The sequence below is a fragment of the Artemia sp. Qi Xiang Cuo genome, chromosome 10, assembly GCF_049724085.1.
Source record: "Artemia sp. Qi Xiang Cuo chromosome 10, ASM4972408v1, whole genome shotgun sequence".
In the NCBI taxonomy this organism is placed as follows: Eukaryota; Metazoa; Arthropoda; class Branchiopoda; order Anostraca; family Artemiidae; genus Artemia; species Artemia sp. Qi Xiang Cuo.
Window position 1 is genome coordinate 22,636,719 of NC_142803.1, and position 24,669 is coordinate 22,661,387.

General features: G+C 36.0%; 1 protein-coding gene across 1 annotated transcript in view; it reads right to left on the minus strand.

The window, feature by feature from the left end:
- Positions 1 to 24,669, minus strand: part of LOC148947590 (protein VAC14 homolog) — a 242,508-nt gene that overhangs the window by 56,933 nt on the left and 160,906 nt on the right. The window contains exon 7 of the mRNA XM_089095944.1: positions 23,895 to 24,118. Within this exon, the coding sequence (XP_088952070.1) occupies positions 23,895 to 24,118 (224 nt within the window). The remainder of the gene's footprint in view (positions 1 to 23,894; positions 24,119 to 24,669) is intronic.

Sequence of the window (24,669 nt, forward strand, 5' to 3'; positions counted from 1 at the left end):
GAACTTTAACGTTGTTTTATGGCGAAACTGAATTCTAAAACAATTTTAAAACTGATATTCGTTTTTATCAGACCAAATAAACAGATAAAGACCCTTAAAACCATTCTCAGTCCAAAAATTTATTCTTTACTTCCAGGCGAAAGTTTGGGCCTTTTCCTGTTTCAGATTTTTGAGGAGTTTTAATATGTTATTCTCCATATTTACCAGAACAGTTCAGCGCAATAAGTATTTGTGATGTAATTTATGCCACCTTAAACCGTAGAACATCGACAAAATAAACTAAACTAACGCAGTATGTTTTAGACTTTTACGGTGATAGAAAGAAGCAATACCCAAACTCTTGGTTGCAGAGACTTTTCTTTTTTTCAAGCTTCATTTGAATATTCAGTTTAATTTTCATTTGTTCTAAGATTTATTTGTTCCTTTATATTAGGACCTATTGAATGTTTGTTTGCTATGATTGTTTATTTAAAGTTTAGTTGAGTTTACCTAAATGGGGTATAATTTATTGAGAAATGAGACCGACTGATTATGACAAAGTCAGGAAAACCTTTAGTCAGCGCTGTAACTAGAGGCTGGTAAGAGAAGCAACGATACTGTTGCATTATGCGGGCACCGCGAAAGAAGTCAAGTTTGGTTAATGCTAGTGAATTAAAATAAATTAGGATGAATATATAATAGTTTAGAAATAAATTTGGGCTATATATTTGCACATTAGGGGGGGGGGGAAGGATAAAGCATAGCATATATTAAATACGTACCCTAACCTAGGTACTCCGCCCTAAACCCCCAAAAACAATCATTTAAATATTATAACTCATTGAGAAACCACGGCTTTGCAATCATTTATCTATAGCGGTCTCTCGTAAATAGCCCGTTTGACAGGTTTCGTGACTGGTTTCCTTGATATAGTCTAAAGCGGTGGGCCCGCATAATGCACCCGTACCGAAACAACATCTTTGCCTAGCCTTCACACTAGTGATCTAATTTGAATCAGAGAAATCAAAGCAGAAAGGCAAAGAGAACATATTTTGGTGCACGACTACAATTGAGGCTCAATATTGACTCAATCTTAAAAATTTGGCTCAATATGGCTCAGAATCTTAGGAACCACCCACCCAATCTCATTATACAAGAAAATCAGTACCAAAGCTGAACAGCAGGTAAGGAGATGAACTTCAAAGAATTTTCCCAGGTACTGGTTTAGGATCTATATCATAGGCAGCAAAATAGCACTGCCTAAGTAAAGAGCGATGTGGGCACAATTTATTATTTATTAATTTTTTTTTAGACCAGGGCACTTCGTATAGAAGGAGTTGTCGTAGAAAATTCGATAAGGGTTCATTCCATTCCTCGTTGTGAGTCAAACTTAAAACGAACAAAAATTAACATGAGTAGGGCTGACAACCCTCATGCCTTCTCAAGACCAGAACATAATTTGCACTTTGCTGAAAACAAAATATCTTAAAATGTTTTCACTTCTTTTACCATAACAAATAAAAAAAGCATTAAAACTTTAAGGAATAAATATCATATATATATATATATATATATATATATATATATATATATATATATATATATATATATATATATATATATATATATATATATATATAAGTGCAAATTATGGTCTGGTCTTGAAAAGGCAGGGGGGTTATCAGCCCTACACATATTAATTCTTGCTCGTTTTGAGTTTGACTCTGTTATTTATTGTAATTTCTGTTCGTTTTGAGTTGCATTTGTGGCAGTCTTACCCTTGAAATTTGACTTTATTTCTGCTAATCTCCGGCTTAGTGAAGCTCTTTGCTTTTCTTTGAAAATCTTGTTTTGTGGAAAAAGTTTCGTAAATTAATCCATTATTGAATGGTGTGTAAAACAACTATTTAATTTAAAGAAAATTCACTGAACATTTACACCAAGAAACAACTTATCGGACCCTAATTTGTGGGAGAATTACATTCCTGAAAGTTTCATCCTCGTTTTCAGGACGTTTAGCATATTTCTCTCTAATGTTTAAAAACTGGACATTTTCATATATTCCAATGAGAGGGAATGTTCGGTTTCAAATTACCTTTAAATGTTAATTAGTACGCTTCTTGCCTCGCTTACTCATTCCTGAAATGTTTGAATTCTATAGAACTTCAGATTCGTCCCAATTCACAAGCCTTGACTAATACATTCGTGGAACTTAATTAAGTTCTTTACATGCTTAATTAAGCTGCAACTTCGTAAGAGCTATTTATTTAACTTAATGCGCATACATCCCTGATAAATTAGGACAAGTTGGAGTGGAAAGAAGTGAAATGGATTGTTCCCTACCTTCAATGAAGCAGTTTTCCTATTTATTTTGTCTTTCTCCAAAATATTTGACTGAAGATAGGAGTAAACACTACAAGAAACTTCAAAAGACAAGTTTTAATAACACAACAAGGGAAATCTACTCTGCAAAGAAATCTTGTTCCGAAAAAAAAAAATATTTAAGAGAGAAAAACGGCTTTAATTTAAATAAACCAAGGGAACAAAAACACACAAAACAAACAAAGACAAAAGCTTAAATAAAAAATCTGAATATATCGGCTCCATGTTCGGGAGTCGTTTTCAAAGAAAAAAAAAAAACTATAAGAAAAGACAAACAAATTTTTTTTAAACAAAACCATCTAAAAAGAAGAACAAAAAAAAAACACCTAACATACCAGAAAAAAAGAACAAATATCCATAACATTTTTCTCTCTTAATTTTTTTCTTAAATAGAAAAGCAGTGTGGTCTAAGAAATTATTTAGTTATTGTATATATAAAAAACAGTTTAATAAATTCCTACTGATACCCCTGGTACCTCCGTGCATAAAGATCGTGGGCAGCGCAATAGCGCTGCCTAAGTAAAGAACGATGTGGGCACACTGTATTATTTTTTTTCTCCATACCAGGGCACTTCGTATTGAATAATTTGTCGTAGAAACTTCGAGAAGGGCTCATTCGATTGGAAATTAGAGTGGCTAGTGCCGTTTTCTGTGGTCAAAAGTGATTGGAGGGCAACTACTCCCCCCACGCCCACCATTCCCCCGAAAACATCCAATAAAAATTTTGAGATAGACATTTTGTTTAGCGTAGTTGATTTCCAGATAGAAAATATGTTTTTGAGGAAGACATTCCCCCACAACTCTCGGGGCAAGGGTTTTTAAGTTATGCCCTGAGGGCATATAAGAACGATGTTGGCACAATGTATTATTTATTATTTTTTTCCTTTAGACCAGGGCACTTTGTATCGAAGAAGTTGTCGTAGAAACTTCGAAAAGGGCTCATTCAATTGGAAATTGGAGTGGCTTGTGCCCTTTTTAATAGTCGAAAGTGATTGGAAGGCAACTAACACGCCTTCCACGCCCACCATTTCCCGAAACACATCCAGTAAAAATTTTGGGATAGCCATTTCATTCAGTATAGTTTTTTTTTACATACAATTAAGTTTTTTGAGCAAGACACTCCCCCATAGCCCTCAAAGCGAGGGTCGTAAATATTGCCCTGGGAGCACACAAGGTTTATGTAGAAGGCATTGTTGTATGAATTTCAAAAAATGCTCATTCGATTGAAAATTCAAAGGGCTAGTGCCCTTTTGAATAGTCGAAAGTGATTGGAGGGCAACTAGGCGCCCCCCCACGCCCATCAGTCTCCCACACACATCCAATCAGAATTTTGAGATATCCATTTTGTTCAGCGTAGTCGATTTCCACATAGGATATACGTTTTTAAGGAGGAAACTCCCCCACAACCCTCGGGGCAATGGTTTTAAGTTATGCCCTGAGGGCATATAATAACGATGTAGGGACAATGTATCATTTATTATTTTTTCCCTTTAGAGTAGGGCACTTCGTATCGAAGAAGTTGTCGGGGAAACTTCGAAAAGGGTTCATTCAATTGGAAATTGGAGTGGCTTTTGCCCTTTTTAATAGTCGAAAGTGATTGGAAGGGAACTAACACCCCTTCCACGACAACCATTTACCGAAACACATTCAATCAAAATTTTGAGATAGCCATTTTGTTCAGCGTAGTTGATTTCCAAATAGAAATTATATTTTTGAGGGGGACAACTCCCCCACAGTTTTCAGGGCAAGGGTTGTGAGTTATTCCCAGGGGGCATATAAGGTTTTTATAGAAGGCGTTGTCGTAGAAACTTCAAAAAAGGCTCATTCTATTGGAAATTCAAAAAGCTAGTACCCTTTTTAATAGTCGAAAGTGATTGGAGGGCAACTATCCCCCCACGCCCATCATTCCCCCAAACACATCCAATCAAAATTTTGAGATTGCCATTTTGTTCAGTGTAGTTGCTTTCCGGATACAAGATATGTTTTTAAGGAGGACACTCCCACACAACCCTCGGGGCAAGGGTTTTAAGTTATGCCCTGAGGGCATATAAGTACGATGTTATCACAATGTGTAATTGATTATTTTTTTCCTTTAGAGCAGGGCACTTCGTATCGAAGATATTGTCGTAGAAACTTCGAAAAGGGCTCATTCAATTGGAAATTGGAGTGGATTGTGCTCTTTTTAATAGTAGAAAGTGATTGGAAGGGAACTAACACCCCTTCGGCTGTGGCAAACCAAAAGGCGGTAAGTGACATGTTCTCGAAAAATTAGTTTTATACCTATCCCCACTAAACAGAACACGCTCGATCGATTGGTATATTCAGAATGTGCGTATCTTCTTTCGTTCCCGAGATATTCAAAGCTATGTGATCCGTTAAAAAGGCGTTATGTGCATTTCTCGGGCTGTCTTGCATGCCAAAAGGAGTTAAGTTCATCGACGGGCAAGTCCTGCACTTATCTCCTTTTGGACTGTCGTGGATACCAGTAAAACAAGTTTTCAAGTTGTCACTTATCGTCTTTTGGTCGTCCACGCCGGGATTTTTTCGTCACTTCCATTACTATCAGAAGAAAAGAAGAAAACTAGACTATGCAAATTGAGTGCAGCGATTGCAGTGACTGCAGTGATTGAGCCTCTGGCACAACAAGAAGAAGAATATGGATTTGACAACACTCTGTTTGTGAAATACTGGCTGAAGAAATCAGACTTTAAATTGGATGCGAAAGTAGATGAAATAATTGAGCCTGTTCAAAGAAAGAGTGAAGATCTTTCCGATCTCAGTATTTCTCAGTCAAGACCTTCAGCTTTGAGCTTCTTGCAACAGATATTCCCTCGGCCTGAAACCTCATTTGACAAATGTGTTGAAATTGAACTGGAACACTCGTCAGATTTTCCCCAAGTTGATTTGCATGATTTGAGTTTACTTTCTGAGGCACTGAAATGTGACCAAGACAGTTCTGGAGCAGTTTTAAAAGGAGCTTTTGCACTGAACCGTAGCTATATATCCTTGGAAAGTCAGAAGCTGGTAGAACAACAGGACCTTGAAGAGTTTTTTGGATGTGAAAGTGGCAGCGAATACGAACCGTCTGAGTCCAAAGACGATTCAAGCTCAAAATGTGATATTACTGTGGAAAAAAATCCAAGATACAAACCAAAGAAATCTGTCCAAAAACCTTCGAGCCCAACCATTGGAGGAAACCGTTATTCATCTGTACCAGCAGTTTCTTGCATAGTAGTCTCTGCAAGTGACCAGCATGCACTGTGTGGTGAACCAACCATGCCTGGCCAGCTTTCAATGCCTCATCAACTTATTCTTGAGGATTCAGATCAAGCAAGGTCTGGACTAACGGTTGAAAAACCAACCCTGACTAATCAGCCTGTACTTCCTGATGTAGAGACTGATTCAGCTCCTGTGGCGACAGAAAAATCGCTTAGGAAGAAAAGGGTGTCGTAGAAGAAAAAGAAAAGAATCGAGAAAAATCAAGAAAAACGTCCCTTTATTGAGGTAGTTTGTGACATCCACAAATGCAAAAGATCTTGCAAGTCACTAACACTCGAGCAGTGGCGTTTAGTATACAAAATTTACATAGCTCTTGGCTATGCCGAGCGCACAGCCTATATGAGATCGTTTATTACGACAATGCAACCAAACCGGAGAAAGAAAAACTCTGAAGGGATGAAAAAACGAAAAGTAACACTTCTGTACAGGCTACCTACCAATGATGGACAAGATAAGATCCCTGTTTGTCAAAAAAATGTTTAGCCACCTTTGGCTTTCAGCACACAAAGGTTCTTGAAGTTGTTGTTGGAGGAATCCTTCCAGACGGTTTGTCATACTTTCCAAAAGAAAGAAGGGGTGGGAACCAGCACAAAGAAGTGGATAAAGAGTCTTTAACGATGCACATCGAGTCCTATAAGCCTTGTGTCGCTCACTACCGCCGACACAATGCACCATATACTAGGTATATATCAAGAGAAATTTCAGTTAAAGATATGTGGGAAGATTTTAGGGAGCGATTCCCAGAAGAGAATTGTTCGTTGCGCAGTTACGGAGAGATGTTGAGAGCGATGAAGATCTCAAACGAAATGCCAAAGTCAGACGTTTGTGAGTATTGCGATGTTTTTAAGTTGAAGGATAGCGAAGGCTCCGCAACAGATTTAGAAAAAACAGGAGTATCAGTTTCATCGGCAAATGGCTAAAAAGGCACGAATCCAGCTACAGAGAGATGTGAAGGATAGATTTTCACCAAAAACTGGTTTTCACTGTCGATATGCAAAAAGTTCTAATACTCCCAATAATGCCTGCTGTTAAGGAGTCTTTTTTCATGAGCCGCCTGGTATATTTCAACGAATTGTTTGTGCCTGCAAAAAGCCGAACCACAGGGTCGGCTCCTCTTCCAGCTTATTGTATTGTCTGGCACGAGGCAACTTACGGAAGAAGTGCAGACGCAGTTGCTTCAGCTTATAATGCACTTATTGACGAGCATAGGAACACAGATGAATTCATATTTTATGCCGACAACTGTAGTGGACAAAACAAAAATGACATTTTGTTTTCTAGGCTAGTGAGAATTTTGAACAAACTCTGGGCACCCACCAGGATCACCATCAAAGATTTGACGAAAGATCTTACTCAGACGTCTGCCGATTGACTCCATAGACTTATCGAAGCTAAAATTAGGAAAAACAGAAATACTGAGGAGCTTGATGCTTTGAAGAAGCTGACGGAAGATTCGAGGAAAAATACTGGAGTCAGGGACCTTTGCATCAGTGACTTTCGCGAGTGGAAAAACGAAGAAAAAAGATAATCCTCCAAAAAGAAGAAAGATAACCAACCGGTGCTGCTACAGAAAGTAGTTGAAGTTGTGTTAAAAAAAGGTGAATCCTCTATGTTAAACCATGAGGATTTTGAGCAGGAGCTTGTCTCTTACGATTTCCTTACAGTTGCCGCAAAGAAATAACTTAGTAAAGGATTGCCAAAGTCTCTGTAACAACCGAGGGGAATAAATACCTCGAAAAAAGGTGAGATCATGACACAGCTGGTACCACATATAAGAGACCAGAGATCCAGATAATTCTGGAAAAAGATACCAACAGAAGACAAAGCATCAGACCTCGCTGTTGAGGGTTATGAAGAACAAGATGGATTATAATGATGTTTGCTTTTTTGAGTTCCTAAGAGTTTAATTGAAGTCTAATGTTGTTCCTGTTTTCTGGTCAATTTCTAAATACCCGGACAATCCTCTTATACGTTCTTTTACAATAAAATAGTCGAAGTTATGGTTCTAAGAATGTAATGCATAGGAGAAGTTTCTGCGCGATTTCGACCCCTACTTTCTGCCTTTCACAGGCGTGGGTGGTATCAGGGGGCAGTTTTCAACATGATGTATTCAGTGAGTAAGAAAAAAAATGTCGTTTAAAATATTTAATAGCTGAAAACATTGTCAAAAGTTAAATTTTTTCGCATTTAAATTTAAACGGCAAAATGGCACATGCCTCATTTTAGTCTGCCAAAAAACGCGACAAAAGGTGATCACTGAAAAAAGTGCCTAAAATAAGTGGAGATTTGGAGTTTTTATAGCACCAATTGATTCAGTACAAAAAAATACGCCTGGTCATGTTCAGAAATGTTTCCCAGCAACTTATTTTCCTAGTTTTACATTGGGTTATTTGTTTAAAACGTTTTTCGCGTCTCCTGTAAAATTTACAAAGTGTCACTTACCGCCTTTTGGTTTGCCACAGCCGCCTTCCAAGCCCATCATTTCCTGAAACACATCCAATCAAAATTTTGAGATAGCCATTTTGTTCAGCGTAGTTGATTTCCAGATAGAAATAATTTTTGAGGAGGACACTCCCCCACAGCTTTCAGGACAAGGGTTGTAAGTTATTCCCTGGGGGCATATAAGGTTTTTATAGAAGGCGTTGTCGTAAAAACTTCAAAAAAGGCTCATTCGATTGGAAATTGAAAGGGCTAATGCCCTTTTTAATAGTCGAAAGTGATTGGAGGGTAATCAAAATTTTGAGATAGCCATTTTGTTCAGCGTAGTTGATTTCCAGATAGAAAATATGTTTTTGAGGAGAACACTCCCCGACAACCCTCGGGGCAAGGATTTTAAGTTATGCCATGAGGGCATATAAGAACGATGTTAGTACCATATATTATTTATTCCTTTTTTCCTTTAGAGCAGGGCACTTCGTATTGAAGAAGTTGTCGTAGAAACTTCGAAAAGGGCTCATTCAATTGGAAATTGGAGCTGCTTGTGCCCTTTGTAATAATCGAAAGTGATAGGAAGGGAACTAACACCCCTTCCACGCCCACCATTTCCTGAAACACATCCAATCAAAATTTTGAGATAGCCATTTTGTTCAGCATAGTTGATTTCCAAATAGAAATTTTGTTTCTGAGGAGGAAGCTCCCCCACAGTCCTCAGGGCAAGGGTTGTAAGTTACACCCTGGGGGCATTTAAGGTTTTTTATAGAAGGCATTGGCGTAAAAACTTAAAAAACGGCTCATTCGATTGGAAATTCAAAGGGCTAGTGGCCTTGTAAATAGTCGAAAGTGATTGGAGGGCAACTAACTCGCTTCTGCTGCCCATCCTTTCCACAAACACATCCAATCAAAATTTTGAGATAAAAATTTTGTTCAACGTAGTTTTAAGGTCTGGAAATTAGGTCTTTGAGCATGACAAGCCCCTCACAACCCTCAGGGAAAGGGTTGTAAGTTATGCCCAGGGGGTATATAAGGTTTTTATAGAACGCGTTTTTTTAGATAGCCATTTTGTTCAGCGTAGTTGATTTCCAGATAGAAAATATGTATTTGAGGAGGTCACTCCCCCACAACCCTCGGGGCAAGGGTTTAAAGTTTTGCCCTGGAGGCATATAAGAACGATATTGGCACAATGTATTTTTTTTTCCTTTAGACCAGGTTGTCGTAGAAACTTCAAATAGGGCTAATTCCATTAGAAATCGGAGTGGTTTGTGTCCTTTTTAATAGCCGAAAGTGATTTGAGGGCAACCAACCCCCCTTCCACGCCCACCATTTCCCGAAACACATCCAATCAAATTTTTTACATAGCCATTTTGTTCAGGGTAGTTGATTTCCAGATAGAAATCATTTTTTTAGGGAGGATACTCCCCCACAGCCTTCAGGGCAAGGTTTGTAAGTTATGGCCTGGGGGCATATAAGGTTTTTATAGAAAGCGTTGTCATAGAAACTTCAAAAAAGGCTGATTCGATTGGAAATTCAAAGGGCTAGTGCCCTTTTTAATAGTCGAAAGTGATTGGAGGGCAACTAACCCCTCTATCACGCCCACCTTTTCCCCAAACACATCCAATCAAAATTTTAAGATAGCCATTTTGTTCAACGTAGTTGAAAGTTCTGGAAATTAGGTCTTGACAACCCCCCACACAGCCCTACAAATGATGTACAAAAATAGAAATGATTGTGCATTGTCAGTTTAATATTCATATACTGATATGTAGTAATCAAAATGTTAATATTATTTGATTTATTAAAGTTATAAAAGTAAAAACATTTATATTTTTTTCAGCAAAGCGCAAATTATGTTCTGGCGGCATAAGGGTTTTGAGCCCAACCTATGTTAATTTTTGCTCGTTTTGAGTTGGACTCGGTTATTTATTGTAATTTCTGTTCGTTTTGGGTTACATTTATTTATCGATGCTGATTTGTGGTAGTTTCACGCTTGGTAGATTATTTGATTTTATTTTTGCTAATTTTTGTTTAATGGAGTTCTTTACTTTTCTTTGAAAAACTTATTTTGTGGAAAAAGTTTTTTTTAATTAATTATAGAAACAGAATCATTAATAGCTGGGAAGGGATTTTTTTGAAATTTAGAGCCTTCGTAAATTGTGCTTATATTTTAGTCCTTTTGGATGTGTCAAACCCTGATTTTAAGAACTTCTTTATTCTCAATTTCTACAGGGTTGGACATGAAGTGAAACGAGATTGTGTGCAGCGTTTGGTTGTGGATGATGCAGTTTAAGGAGATTTTTTATTTTTTCAGGAGTATAATTTTATTTACACAAAATTTACAAAAAACAAACGCCAGGGAACCTTTCGGTTCGTTAGGCCAACTCCAACTTCCAACACATAATTCAGTATAAATAAACAAAAACAAAACATTATCCCCCGCCAACGGGCTAACCAAACAACACAACTAAAATTCCATTATGACACTACTAAAAAAAAAAAAAAAAAAAAAAAAAAGAAAAAAAAAAAAAAAAAAAAAAAAGATAAATATTATTACAAAAATCCCTCAATTCTCCCCGGAAACTACTTCGGTCATGCTCACGCACAACCCCAATTGGTAAATGACTCCAGAAGCTCGGCAAAACATGCCGATTAGAAGCTTAAGGGAGACGGCTTGTTTACACTGCAAGAAAGAAAGATGAATTGAATTTCAATTATGCCAAATATATTTAATTTTGCTATTTCCCTAGTTGGGATTGCTCTGTGACACAGTTTGTTGATTAAATAACAAGGGGCTCAACCCTTGGGGTCCGTGACGCCTGTACACTTGGTGTGCGGTTCAATTTTGGCTTGGCTTGGTTTGACTGTGCTTGCTTGAAAGTGCTTATCAACCCATTTTTACCCTACGTGGACACTTGGTGCAGCGCCTGCTTCTAATTTACTTTGCTTGTTTTATAAAGGCGAACCATACTATTGGAAAAGCCCCCCCCCCTCTGCTTGTAGTTGAATTGTTTGCTTGACTTCATTGTTTTAGCTGTTTATTTTTAGCCTATTGGCATTTTATTTTTTTTTGATGACTGACCGGACAGTTAGTAGTCCTGTTACACCTGACCTAAATAATTGTAGTGTAAAAATTCCGGCCCTAGGAGTAGAAGGTCCAAATGAGACCAGTAAACCACTGACATTTGTGAGTAAAACAGTTACTGCAAAAAAAAAAAAACTGTTTGAACACCTCCAAAAACATGAGTGTAGGGACCATTATAGCTCAATGTTAGAAAGACTTAGACCAGATGGCTCTATTATCATAATAACTCTGAACCAATCAGCAGCTACTGCTATACTTTCTATCTCAGATATAGCAGTAAGTGATTGTGAGGTAAAGTTTGTACTTGGTCCTAACTTCAACCCCAATTCAATCAGAAACAGAAAAGGTATTGTATTCATCCCATCTGAGGAGGTCACTACTCTGAACGATGCTGTAAGAGAGGTCTAGGATAATGATAGAATACAATAAGTGACAAGTGCCTTCAAAGTCCCAAGTCCTATGGTTATCCCTTTGGTTTGCACCTTCAATCGGGATGTTCGGTTCCCACTAAAATCTCGTTTGCGGTGCAAGGTATACAGTAAAGCAATTTATCCCCCGGGCCATACAGTGCTTCAGTTGCTAAGGTTTTGGCCACATGACTTCTAATTGCTGCAGACGAAGAAGAGGTCTACTATGTAGTGGATGACACACCCTCCAAGAATGTTCCCAATCCAAGATAGTAAGGGAAGAGCAGGTACTTAAGTGCCCGAATGGCAATGGAAAGCATGCTGCTAACTCCAGGGAGTGTCCAATACCCAAGGAAAAGAAAGCTATTGCTATTTACTCATTCACCAATAATGTCCCATGAGGACTGCTGCTGAGGTCTTGAAGAAGGGACATCCAACTAATGCAAAACATGTCACCATGGTACATACAGACTCTTTCCCTCCATTGACCCCTAATCAACCTCTAGTTGAGGAGCTCACCATGAAGTATATGACCATGTTTGAAGGTGTTGCAAATCAGATCTCTGATCTAACCTAGGTTATAACGTCTATTTGCAAACTGCTTTCTCAATTAGCACCAAAACATTTTCAAAATGTAATATGTGGTCTGACTAACTCAGATGAAAACCTTAGTAGAGAAGGTTCAAGCCTTCCCACAGTGTCAGCAGCTACCAGCAGCTCTGGCAAAGCAGAAAGGAAACATAAAGGAAAGGAGTCTATATCCAGCCCAGAAGGAGCTATAACTAGGCTACAGAGACCTAGGTTAGCTCCTTCTCAGATAAATGACTAGTTCTCTCTCCACCATTTTTCCTTGAATTTGAAATGGATGACTAAGCACAAACTTTTTTGTTAAGACTGCTAGTTTGGTTCATTCCCTAATTTTTTTTCTCATTTCCTGCATGTTTTATTTTAGAGTTGTCTTATTTGTTTATATTTTTATATCTGGATTTAGGTGACAGTTTACAAGTTATTTGTATTATTTATTATAATTGTGCAGTATATGAATTATAATTGGTATTTGAACAAGGAAAATTGCATTATTCTGGTTCCTGTTTGTAAATCCAGGCACTTGTTGCTGGTGATTTGCCCCTACAAATAGCAAGTTAAGTGGTACACGGTCCCATATTATTTTAATGTTGTAGGCCCAGATGTCCCCTCCCATATTATTTTATTTTAGAGTTATCCTATCTACTATTTTATTTGTTTTTATTATACTTATTCTATATGCTTAAATTTTTATATCTGGATCTATGTGACGGCATATAATGTAAAACTTTATTATTTATTATAATTGTGTTGTGTATGTATTTTAATTGCTGCATGACAAAGCATAGTTACATTATTTTGATTCCCGTTTTTCAATGCAGGCCACTGCTACAGGTGAATAACCCCCTACCAATAACAAGATAAGGGATACATGATCAAATTCAGTGAATATGGACTGAAGTGACACCCAAGCAAGCATATGCCCTATTAGTCAAACGCGTCAAACCCTAAACAACAACAACGATTATACTGCAAGTACTTCGAAAAGTAAAGAGACAAAAAGCGAAGACTAAAAGTACATTCCAGATTTTTTGGCCCAATAAAAAAGAGAAGGTGAGGGGGGCGGGGAATTATATTTAGGATGTCAGAGATAATTTTGTTTCTAAAGAAGCGTCAGATGATGTTACGAGGGGATTTAATCATAGGCAGCGCAATAGCGCTGTCTAAGTAAAGAACGATGTTGGCACAATGTATTATTTTTTTTTGGTTTCTTGGTCTTAGACCAGGGCACTTCGTATCGAAGGAATTGTCGTAGAAACTTCGAAAAGGGCTCATTCAATTGGAAATTGGAGTCGCTTGTGCCCTTTTTAGTAGTCGAAAGTTTTATATTATCAAAATTTTGAGATAGCCATTTTGTTTAGCGTAGTTGATTTCCAGATAGAAATTATGTTTTTGGGGAGGACAATCCCCCAGAGCCCTCAGGGCAAGGGTTGTAGTTTATGCCCTGGGAGCTTATAAGGTTTTTTATAAATTAATAAAAAAAAAACTTTCCTGAAAATAAGTTTTTCAAAGAAAAGTAAAGGCCATTTTAAACTTAAGATAAACATATGAAATTACACATTAAAATTAAAAATAAGAAAGACATGAAATTAATATTAAAGAATAAATAAAACCCAAAACAAGCAGAAATTAAATATACAACCATAGCAAAAACACACAACAAGTAATAGCAAAAATAAATAAACAGATATTTAACCGAATAATGCTTAGATTGAATATGAATATCAAGCTTAAAATGAAAAAAAATATTTTCCTATTGTAGCGTAAATGAAACTTAAAACGAACAGAAATTAAACAAACAATCAATGCAAACAAATATACAATAGATATTAATGTAAATTAATAAAAACATCTTTTTTTAGTTGAAAAAAAAGTTCTTATCGGATGGGTTTGAGGAAAAAAAGGGAGGGGGGGGGGCTAGGAGCCCTCCAATCTCTTTTGACTCTTAAAAAGTGAAATATAAATTTCGATTTCCAATCAAATAAGCCCTCTTTGAAGTTAACGAGAGCATCTCTTTCATAAGACCCATATATGCCCTCAGAGCATAACTTATAACGCTTGTCCCGGTGCCCTCGGGGCTATGTCGACTCCGGAATTTTTGTTACTTGATCATTGAACTATTTTTAACAAAATAGCTATCTTAACATTTTTATTGAATGCATTTGGAGGGGGGGGGGGCTGGTTACCCTCCAATATCTTTTGACGCTTAAAAAGTGAACTAAAACTTTCAATTTCCAATCAAATGAGCCCTCTCTGAAGTTTATACGAGCATCCCTTCCATAAGAACCATATATGCCCCCAGGGCATAACTTATAACCCTTGCCCCTGAAGACTGTGGGGGGAATGTCCAGGTCAAACATATAATTTCCAGAAATTTCACCTACGTTGAACAAAATGGCTATATTTAAATTTTGATTGGATGTGTTTGGGGAAATGGTGGGCGTGGAAGGGGTGTCAGTTGCCTTAGAATCACTTTCGACTATAAAAAAGGGAACTAGCCATTTAAATTTCCAATCGAATGAGCCCTTTCTGAAGTTTCTACGACAACGTTGTCTATACAAGACCTTGTATGCCCCCAGGACATAACTTACAACCGTTGCCCTGAGGGCTGTGGGGGAGTTGTCATCCTCAAAGACCTAATTTCCAGAACTTAAAACTACGTTTAATAAAATGACTATCTCAAAATTTTGATTGGATGTGTGTGGGGGAAATGTGGGCGTGATAGGGGGGCTAGTTGGCCTCAAATAACTTTTGACTTTTAAAAAGGGCACTAGCCTTTTGAATTTCCAATCGAATGAGTCTTATTTGAAGTTCCTACGAAAACGCCTTCTATAGAAACCCTATATGCCACCACGGTATAACATTAAACCATTGCCTAGAGGGTTGTGGGGGAGTGTCCTCCTCAAAAACATATTTTCTATCTGGAAATCAACTACTCTGAACAAAATGGCTATCTCGAAATTTTGATTCGATGTGTTTGGGGGAATGATGGGCGTGGGGGTGGGGGCTAGTTGCCCTCCAATAACTTTCGACTATTAAAAAGGGCACTAGCCCTGTGAATTTCCAATCAAATGAGTCTTTTTTGAAGTTTTTACGACAACGCTTTCTATAAAAACCTTATCTGCCCCCAGGGCATAGCTTAAAACCCTTGCCCTGAGGGTTTTGGGGGAGTGTCCTCCTGAAAAACATAATTTCTATCTGGAAATCAACTACGCTGAACAAAATGGCTATCTCAAAATTTTTATTTGATGTGTTTGGGAGAATGATGGGCGTGGGGGGGGGCTAGTTGCCCTCCAATCACTTTCGACTATTAAAAAGGGCATTAGCCCTTTCAATTTCGAATCAAATGAGTCTTTTTTGAAGTTTCTACGACAATACCTTCTATAAAAACCTTATATGCCCCCTGGGCATAACTTAAAACCCTTGCCCTGAGGATTGTGGGGGAGTGTCCTCCTCAAAAACGTATTTACTATCTGGAAATCAACTACGCTGAACAAAATGGCTATCTCAAAATTTTTATTGGATGTGTTTGGGGAAATGATGGGTGTAGGGGGGGGGCCTAGTGTCCCTCCAATCACTTTCGACTATTAAAAAGGGAACTAGCCCTTTGAATTTCCAAACGAATGAGCCTGTTTTAAAGTTTCTACGACAAAGCCTTCTATAAAAACCTTATATGCCCCCAGGACATAACTTAAAACCCTTGCCCTGAGGGTTGTAGGGGAGTGTCCTCCTCAAAAACGTATTTTCTATCTGGAAATCGAGTACGCTGAACAAAATAGCTATCTCAAAATTTTGATTGGATGTGTTTGGGGGAATGAGGGGCGTGGGGGGGATAGTTGCCCTCCAATCACTTTCGACTATTAAAAAGGGCACTAGAACTCTCGATTTTCAATCGAATGAGCCCCGTTTGAAGTTTTTACGACGACCCCTTCCATATGAAGTACCTCTGGGAAAAAAATGACAATAATAAATAATAAAACATTGGAGCCGTGTGGCCTTTACAATAGGCAACGCTAAAGCGTTGTCTCTGAAAGTGTTGTCGTAGAAACTTCAAAAGAGGCTCGTTTGATTGGAAATTCAAAGGGCTAGTGCCCTTTTTAATAGTCGAAAGTGATTGAAGGGAAACTAACCCCCCTCTCACGCCCACCTTTTCCCCAAACACATCCAATCACAATCGTGAGATAGCCATTTTGTTCAACGTAGTTGAAAGTTCTGGAAATTAGGTCTTTAAGAATGACAACCCCCCCCCCCAGCCCTCAGGGCAAGGGCTGTAATTTTTGCCCTTGGGGCATATAAGGTTTCTTTATAGAACGCGTTGTCGTAAAAACTTCAAAAAGGAATAATTCGATTGGAAATTGAAACGGCTAGTGCTCTTTTTAATAGTCAAAAGTGATTGGATGGCAAGTAACCCCCCTCTCACGCCTTCCATTTCCCCAAAAACATCCAATGAAAATTTTGAGATAGCCATTTTGTTTAATGGAGTTGAAAGGACCGGAAATTATGTCTTTGAGGATGACAACCCCCTCACAGTCCTCAGGTCAAGGGTTGTAAGTTATGCCCTGGGGCATATAAGTTTTTTTTTATAGAAAGCGCTGTCATAAAAAATTCAATAGGAGCTCAATTAATTGGCAACTGAAGTAGCTACTGCCTTTTATGACAGTTAAAAACGATTGAGGGATATTTCACCCCCCTGTCACGCGCACCACGTCCTCAGAAACACGCCATAAAAGGTCTTAGATGGTAATTTTCTTCACCTTTGTTGATAGTTCTGGAAATTAGGTCTTTGAGGATGACACCCCCCCCCCCAACCCTCAGGGCAAGGGTTGTAAGTTATGCCCTGAGGGCATATAAGGTTTCTATTGAAAGCGTTGTCGTAGAAACTTCAGAAGGGGTCATGCGATTGGAAACTAAAAGGGATAGTGCCTTTTTAATAGTCGAAAGTGATTGAAAGGCTTGACATTTTTATAGTAAAGATCGATATGGGTACAATATATATTATTTTTTTCTTTTTTTTTGTTTAGACCAGGGCACTTCGTATCGAAGGAGTTGTCTTAGAAACTTCGAAAAGGGCTCATTCGATTGAAAATAGAAAGGGATAATGCCCTTTTTCATAGTCAAAAGTGATAGGAGGGCAAGTAATCCCTCCCCCACGTCCACCCTCCCATTTGCCCATTATTTTTAAAAGCTAAATGGTGCCTTAAGATTAAATCAAAATGCACTGTGTTAATGTTAATTTCCAATAAGGCATCTCAACAGTATCCCAAGAACGACTGAGGGTATTATGTTCAAACTTTCGGGCTACTTCTGCTGTTAAAATTTAACCAAATCAAAATAGCGTAACTACATCCAAGATATCAAGGAGAGTAAACAGATTTTTTCGGGAATGGTATCAAGTTTTCCATTTCAGGTCATCAAGAGGAGCTTTGAAACTAAATCAAACACCACTATTTGTATCCAGAATTTTAAAAGGGTGAACGTTGTTAAAAATTGCTGATAATTTTTCTCCAGGATACGAATAGCAGGCCAAACTATAAAGTCTTAAAAAAACGAAAAGATCTAAAGAATTATTTTCTCCTTTCCCTGAAAAGACTATGTCTTTTCATTATAAAATGAACAGAAATTAATAAAAAAAACCTTTTTCCACAAAATAAGTTTTTCAAAGGAAAGTAAACAACTCCATTAAACCAAAAATAAGCAAAAATAAAATCAAATAATCTACCAAAAGTGAAACTACCACAAATCAGCATCGATAAATAAATGAAACCCAAAACGAGCAGAAATTACAATACATAACCGAGTCAAACTCAAAACGAGTAGGGCTCAAAACCCCATATGCCTTTCCAAGGCCAGAACATAATTTGCACTTTACTGAAACAACATAAACGTTATTACTTTTACAACTTTAATAAATCAAATAATATTAACATATTGATTACTAAATATCAGTATATGTATATTAAACCGATAATCCACATTCACTTGTATTTCTTTCAGTAAAGTGCAAATTATGTTCTGGCCTTGGGAAGGCATAGAGGTTTTGAGCCCTACTCATGTTAATTTCTGATCGTGTTGAGTTGGATTCGCTTAATTATTGTAATTTCTGTTTGTTTTGGGTTTCATTTATTTATCGATGTTGATTTGTGGTAGTTTCACGCTTGGTAGATTGTTTGATTTTATTTTTGCTCATTTTTTATTTAATGGAGTTCTTTACTTTTCTGTTAAAAATTTATTTTGTGGAAAAAGTTTTTATAATTAATTAAGGTAAAAAGAGATAAAGGATACCGCACTAGACCCTTAAAGTCCAGTGCAGGCAGTGCATCGGAGGGTTGGAAGCCAGGCATCTAATAGTTCTAATAGTTCTAAGAGGAATGATTTGGACCGAAGCATGCCGATTTTCAACCCCCCTCCCCCCAAAAGAGTTCATAAGGATCTAATTATTAAATGATGCACTTGAAAATAAATTTACAAACAATTAAACATTGACATTTAAAACAAATCGGTTTTATACCTCAACAATGAATTGTAACACGAGTGGGAGTAAGAATAGACTTTCTTTTTGCATTTCTCGCTCGGAAGGCAATTTTTATAGGGATTTGAAGGAGGGAAAGAGATTATTGAATCTTTGAATTAATTAAAACCTTCTAGCTAAAGATAATTCATAGGATCCCTTGCCTTTCTTGGAAGGTGATTATATTTGCCTTTCATAAAAGATAAACATTTGTGCTTTGAAAATCGGGAGAACAGGTATACAGGTAAGTCCTTTAACCAAGTTCTTCGAACTTCTTCGAAGAAAAAGTTCGGTAAGTGGTAAGTTACCTAACTAGTGGTAAGTCGGTAAGTGGTAAGAAGAGATAAGTTCTTCTCCCCAAGTTCTTCGAAGCCACAGTTTCTATACGAAATATATATATATATATATATATATATATATATATATATATATATATATATATATATATATATATATATATATATATATATATATATATATATATATATATATATATATATATATATATATATATATATATATATATATATATATATATATATATATATATATATATATATATATATATAAGATAAGTTTTATTCTTCATTAAATACACATACAGTATTACATGTTATTAATCCCTCAAAGGCTCATTGGCCTGTACAAAGAGGGAAGACATATGAATTACATACTCAGAGATAAAAAACAAAAGAAAATTTAAAATGATCACCTACTCACATATGAAAGAGAAGAAAAGAAAATATAGATAAAATAGAAACTATAGAAAAAATTAGAATAAATAAACTAAATTAATTAATTATATTAAATAGACTCAAAAAAAAAAAAAAAAAAAAAAAATTACTATAAGCGAATTCCAATCGTCGAAACATAATTATGTGTATTTTCAGGTAGAACCAACATCAAAATATCTGTTACGATATTATTCATAGCTCTTATCCAAGATATTAAAATATCATAACTTAAGCCATATATATATATATATATATATATATATATATATATATATATATATATATATATATATATATATTAATGATTTGCAAAGGAAGGTGCTTTTCTGCAATCATAAATCAGGTTTGATCGTCAGTTGTGTCGGTCTTGACACAACATTATTTTAAATTACGATTTCAAGCAAGTTTTTTTTTATCTATTTATTAATTTACTTTTTTTCGCATGGTTCTACGACAACTGTCAGTAAGAGTGGAGCTTGAGAAAGAGCCAATTTAAAACCGTTCCCCGTTTTGTCTAACTCTTCTGTAGACAAAAAGAAATCTACTTTTAATCAGATTAGGAGAATATAATGCAAATTTTAAAATTAAAAATTGTCAGGTGTAGTCTACCTCAGCAAATTTAGGGTATATTTCAACATTTCAAAAATGGACCGTTTCCCCCAAGACTCGACCCACATCAATAAATTTTTCTTGAAAACAATGTATGCAACTTAATCCAGAGCTCAATAGACATCAACTGGACCCCAACTTCAAAATAAATAGGCTTCCACAACCATGCAGCAAAAGTTAACAAAAGTTAATTACAATAAATGACGCAATATAGAGTTTTAAATATTCAGTTCTGCCATTAAACTGGTTATCAAGGTAGCATTGCGAAGATTGTAAAGGTAACAGGGCCGTATCCAGGATTTTTTTTTCAGAGGGGGTTTTAATAAAAAAAAATTTTGGGGGGTTTAACACAAAAAACCTCAAAGAACGCATACAAAATTTGTTTATGTCCATGTTTGTTACGTTTTTTACGAGTCAGACAAACATTTTGGGCGGGGAGGGAGGGGGGGGGGTAAAACCCCCTAACCTCCCCCCCTCGATAGGCCTTGAAAGGTAACCATTACATTCGAATGTAATATATTATATTTCAGAGTAATGTAACAGAGAATCTCAACCTCAATAAAATGTGAAGTATCCCTTGCACTGTTTTTTATGTGAAGTATCCCTAATTGCATTGTTTTTTATCTGAAGGAGTTTTTTAGTTTGAAAGAAATCAAATTCAAATAAAGATAATAAAATATGGAAATAAAAATAATACAAAAACATATGACATTAGAGCAAAATATAAACTAATAATATAACAAAAATAGAATAATAAAAATAAAATTCAAATAAAAATATAATCCAAATAGAAATAATAATATTAAAATATAAAAATAATATAGGTAACAAATAATGTAAAATAAAATAATTACAATATATAAAACAATATAAAATATAAAATAATGACATAAAATAATATAATAACAAAAATAAAACTCAGATAAAAATGAGATTTCAAACTAGTATTTGTTTTCTTCTATAATGCCAAGTTTTCTGAACCTACGATTCAGGTTTTAATCTGTGTGGAAAAAAATCTTTTCGGTCTTTATTGCGCCCCATAACACCATTCCTCTGCCACTTCCAAGAAAAATATGTCATCTCCTTCTTAAGAGGAACGTTCCCTAAGGATTTCAAGCAAACTGAACATCCAAGATCAAACCCACTTTTTTTAAAACGGAAAGCCCATGTGAGATCCTGTGAACACAGTTGGCGATTTGATGGAGAGCACCTAGCCCCCCTCCCTGACATCCTCTTTTCCCAAAATACATTTAATTGAAATTGTGAGATAGCTATTTTGTTACAAATCGTCCGAAAATAATATAACAATGTCTTTAGAGTGGACACAATCCCCCAGAACTCATCGGGAAGGGTTGGAATTTATGCCCAGGGCAAATAAGGTTTTCATGCAACGGGTAGTTGCATAAACTTTGGATCGAATGGAGCTCCTTTGATTGGAATTCGGAAGTTTTAGTGCCCTTTTTGAGAGTCAAAAGTGAATGGAGTGAGAATGGCCATTCTCCCTGGGATTAAACAAATGGAAAAATCCCCAAATGCATTTTATTAAACATTTATTACTGTGTGGACTGGTTGCCCTCTAATGACTTTTGATCCTTGAAAAGGGAACCTTTCATTTTCAAGTGAATGAGTCCCCTTACTTTCCATACGGTCAACCACTCAAACATATGTCTGGCTTCATGTCTTTACACTGAATGAACCACTAAACTATAATTCCTTTCACAGAACAATCTAAAAATCATTTTCTAGTGGGCCCACTTTCTGCAGCATCACCTTCTTTCTTCGTGGAAATTTGTCAGTCTAATAAGCCATTATATAGCAAAACATACATGAACTAGCTCAATGAACTAATTTTTCTGTAGTTGGTATCAGTAACTATTTTAAGGTCCACGTGGGCTGGATGATTTCCACATAACTACATCCAATTCCAGATATCTGGTAAACCATTTCTAACGCAAAGAGGATAGTGATTCTAACGCCTCAATGGTTTACCTAATAGGAAAAGATCCATCGTCGTTCAGGTTTTATTGTGGACTAGGAACGATGTAAGAGAAGAAAAAGGTTGAAAATTGTTTCTCTCTGTATTTTATTTCAGTGACTATAACATTGAGAAACTAAATTGAAATGTTTTATATTCAATTAATGCAATATATGGCTGCAAATGATTATTTTGGGATAGCCATTTTGCTCAGCATAGTCGAAAGGTCCAATAACTATGCATCTGGGGATGACACGACGAATGATGGAAAATCATTTCAAGTCATAGATCTGAAATATAACTTTTCACTGCGTTTTGAGACTTAATTGTACAAAATACGCAGAAAATACATGTCTAAAATTTAAATGTGTCCCTGTCAATCAGGGAGGTCAAGTCTTGGCTAAGAAAATGGGCCTTCTCCATGAAAAGTTCACAAAAATCGCTCTTAATATGAATTTCATAGGCTTTTGTGACGAAATTGTACAAAATACCAAGAAAATACGTGCCTATGATTCAAATTCCTACCTCAAAATCAGAAAGGTCAAGTATTGGCTCAAAAAACTGGGTCTTCTCCGTAAAAGCAAAAACAGCTCTTAATATGAATTTTCACTGCGACAAAATTGTACAAAATAATGAAGAAAACAAAATGCATGATTCAATGTGTCATTGAATGTGTTTTTATTTTAATATGAAAATGCAATCAGAAGTTTTCCATCACCCACATGTTCGCAGTTTTTTTTTATCTTTGTTGGAAGATTGAAGAATAAAAGAGAAATCTTCAATAGCAACTAAAAGTTACCTAATGCAACTTTTTATTCTCCAAGAAGATTTTCCTAGAGTCCTAGATTTTTGAGAATTAGAAAGTTCAATTATTAATAAAAGTTGCCTAATGCATCTTTTTATACTCAAAACTTTAAGAAGAATTTTTCTAGCATTCCAAAGTGTTAATAGTTGGAGCATTCAATTATTAATAGAAGTTGCCTAATGGAATTTTTTACGCTCAAAACCGTAAGAAAATTTGTCTAACATCCCATATTGTTAACAGTTGGAAAGTTTAATTATTAATAAAAGTTGTCTAATGCTACTGTTTATGCTTAAAACTGTAAAAACATTTTTATAATATCCACATTTCACGATTTTTTTCTTTTTGCTTTTGGTATTACGAACTTCAAATCTATTAATAAAAACGACGGGTACTAGAAAAGAAGATATTAGCGAAAAGAAGAGAAAAGAAACTAGAAAAGAAGATCTTAAACGAAAAGCCATCACCATCATTAAAGTAAAATAATTAAATTATATCTTTATCATTAAATTAAAGCTTTATGCTACTAAAGCCTATTACTACTACTAACCCAACGCAGCACCAATCCTGTTGAAGCCAGATGCGCACGCTCCTCTTCCACCCCAACCTAAGCTTCACTCTTTAACCCTCCTTCGAAGTTCCTATTAATTTTGAATCCATCCTTATGGCTTCTTCCCATTCCCTTCGGGGTTGACCTCATTTTCGTATTGACCTTCTTTTGGCCCCAGATGGAGGGGCAAGAAGCAAGATCTTTGGATATGTGTCATCCTTCATCTGTGAAACGTGGTCTAGTCATTTAACCTTTCTTTCGTTATTGCCCTAGATCCATAGAATGTAAAAGAGAAACACGGGTATGATTAAAAAAAAAAAAACAAGAAAAAAAACAGTAGAACAAGAAAAAAACGTTAAATAATAAAAATCATTTATATTATTATTTAAAGTCTTTTTAGTTTGGTTCTACAGTTTTATTTAAATTATACCCGTTCTTCTCTCTTAATTGTGTAAATAGAAAAGCAGTGTGATCTAGGAAATTATTTCCTTTGGATCTAATTCCATTTCTCTACCGGATAATATTCCAAGTTGACAAAGGATAAGGATTATAACACATGAATGGCAAACCTAATAACGAAAATCCACCGCTCTTCTAGCAATCCTCTTTCTTTAGCAAAAAACTCGAGCAACGAGGTCATCAACTGTTGCAAATGAATATTGTCCGTTCTTTTAGCATGTTCAGTGGTTCCTATTTCAGCGAGTACATTCAAAGCTAATATAACAACTTGATCAGAATCATCTTTGAGACTGTGAAGCAAAACAGGGAATGTGACGTCAATGTGCTGCAGCATCTAAAAATAGAGGCAGAATATATCGGTGCAAGGTATCTTACACTGAAATAGATACATAGAGCTTAAGATTGATATCAAATACCAGAACAAAAGATAAAAAGTAACAGTAATTTCATAGTTCTGCTCCTAAGTGAAAGAGAAACTATAAAGCAAATATTTGAACTTAGTTTGAATCATCTCTGAGATTTGGTTGCAAAACAAAGTATCAATCATATATTGGGTATCAATAATATATTGGATATCAACAATATATTGGGTATCAAACAAAGTATCAATCGTATATTGGGTATCAATAAAATATTGAGTATCAAACAAAGTATCAATTGTATATTGGGTTTTCAAATAAAGTGTCAATCATATATTAACCTATTGTAGCAAAGTGGATTGATGCTCTGCTTGCCAATAGGGTATCCAGGCTTGCTACTTATTCCTGTAAAAAAAGACCCACTAACTGAAACGTTGATTCGATGCCCTTTGCGCCAGCAATAGCTCTTGAGGATCTTTATCTTTTTATCATATATTAGGACGATTAATATTTTGTACCATTTAAA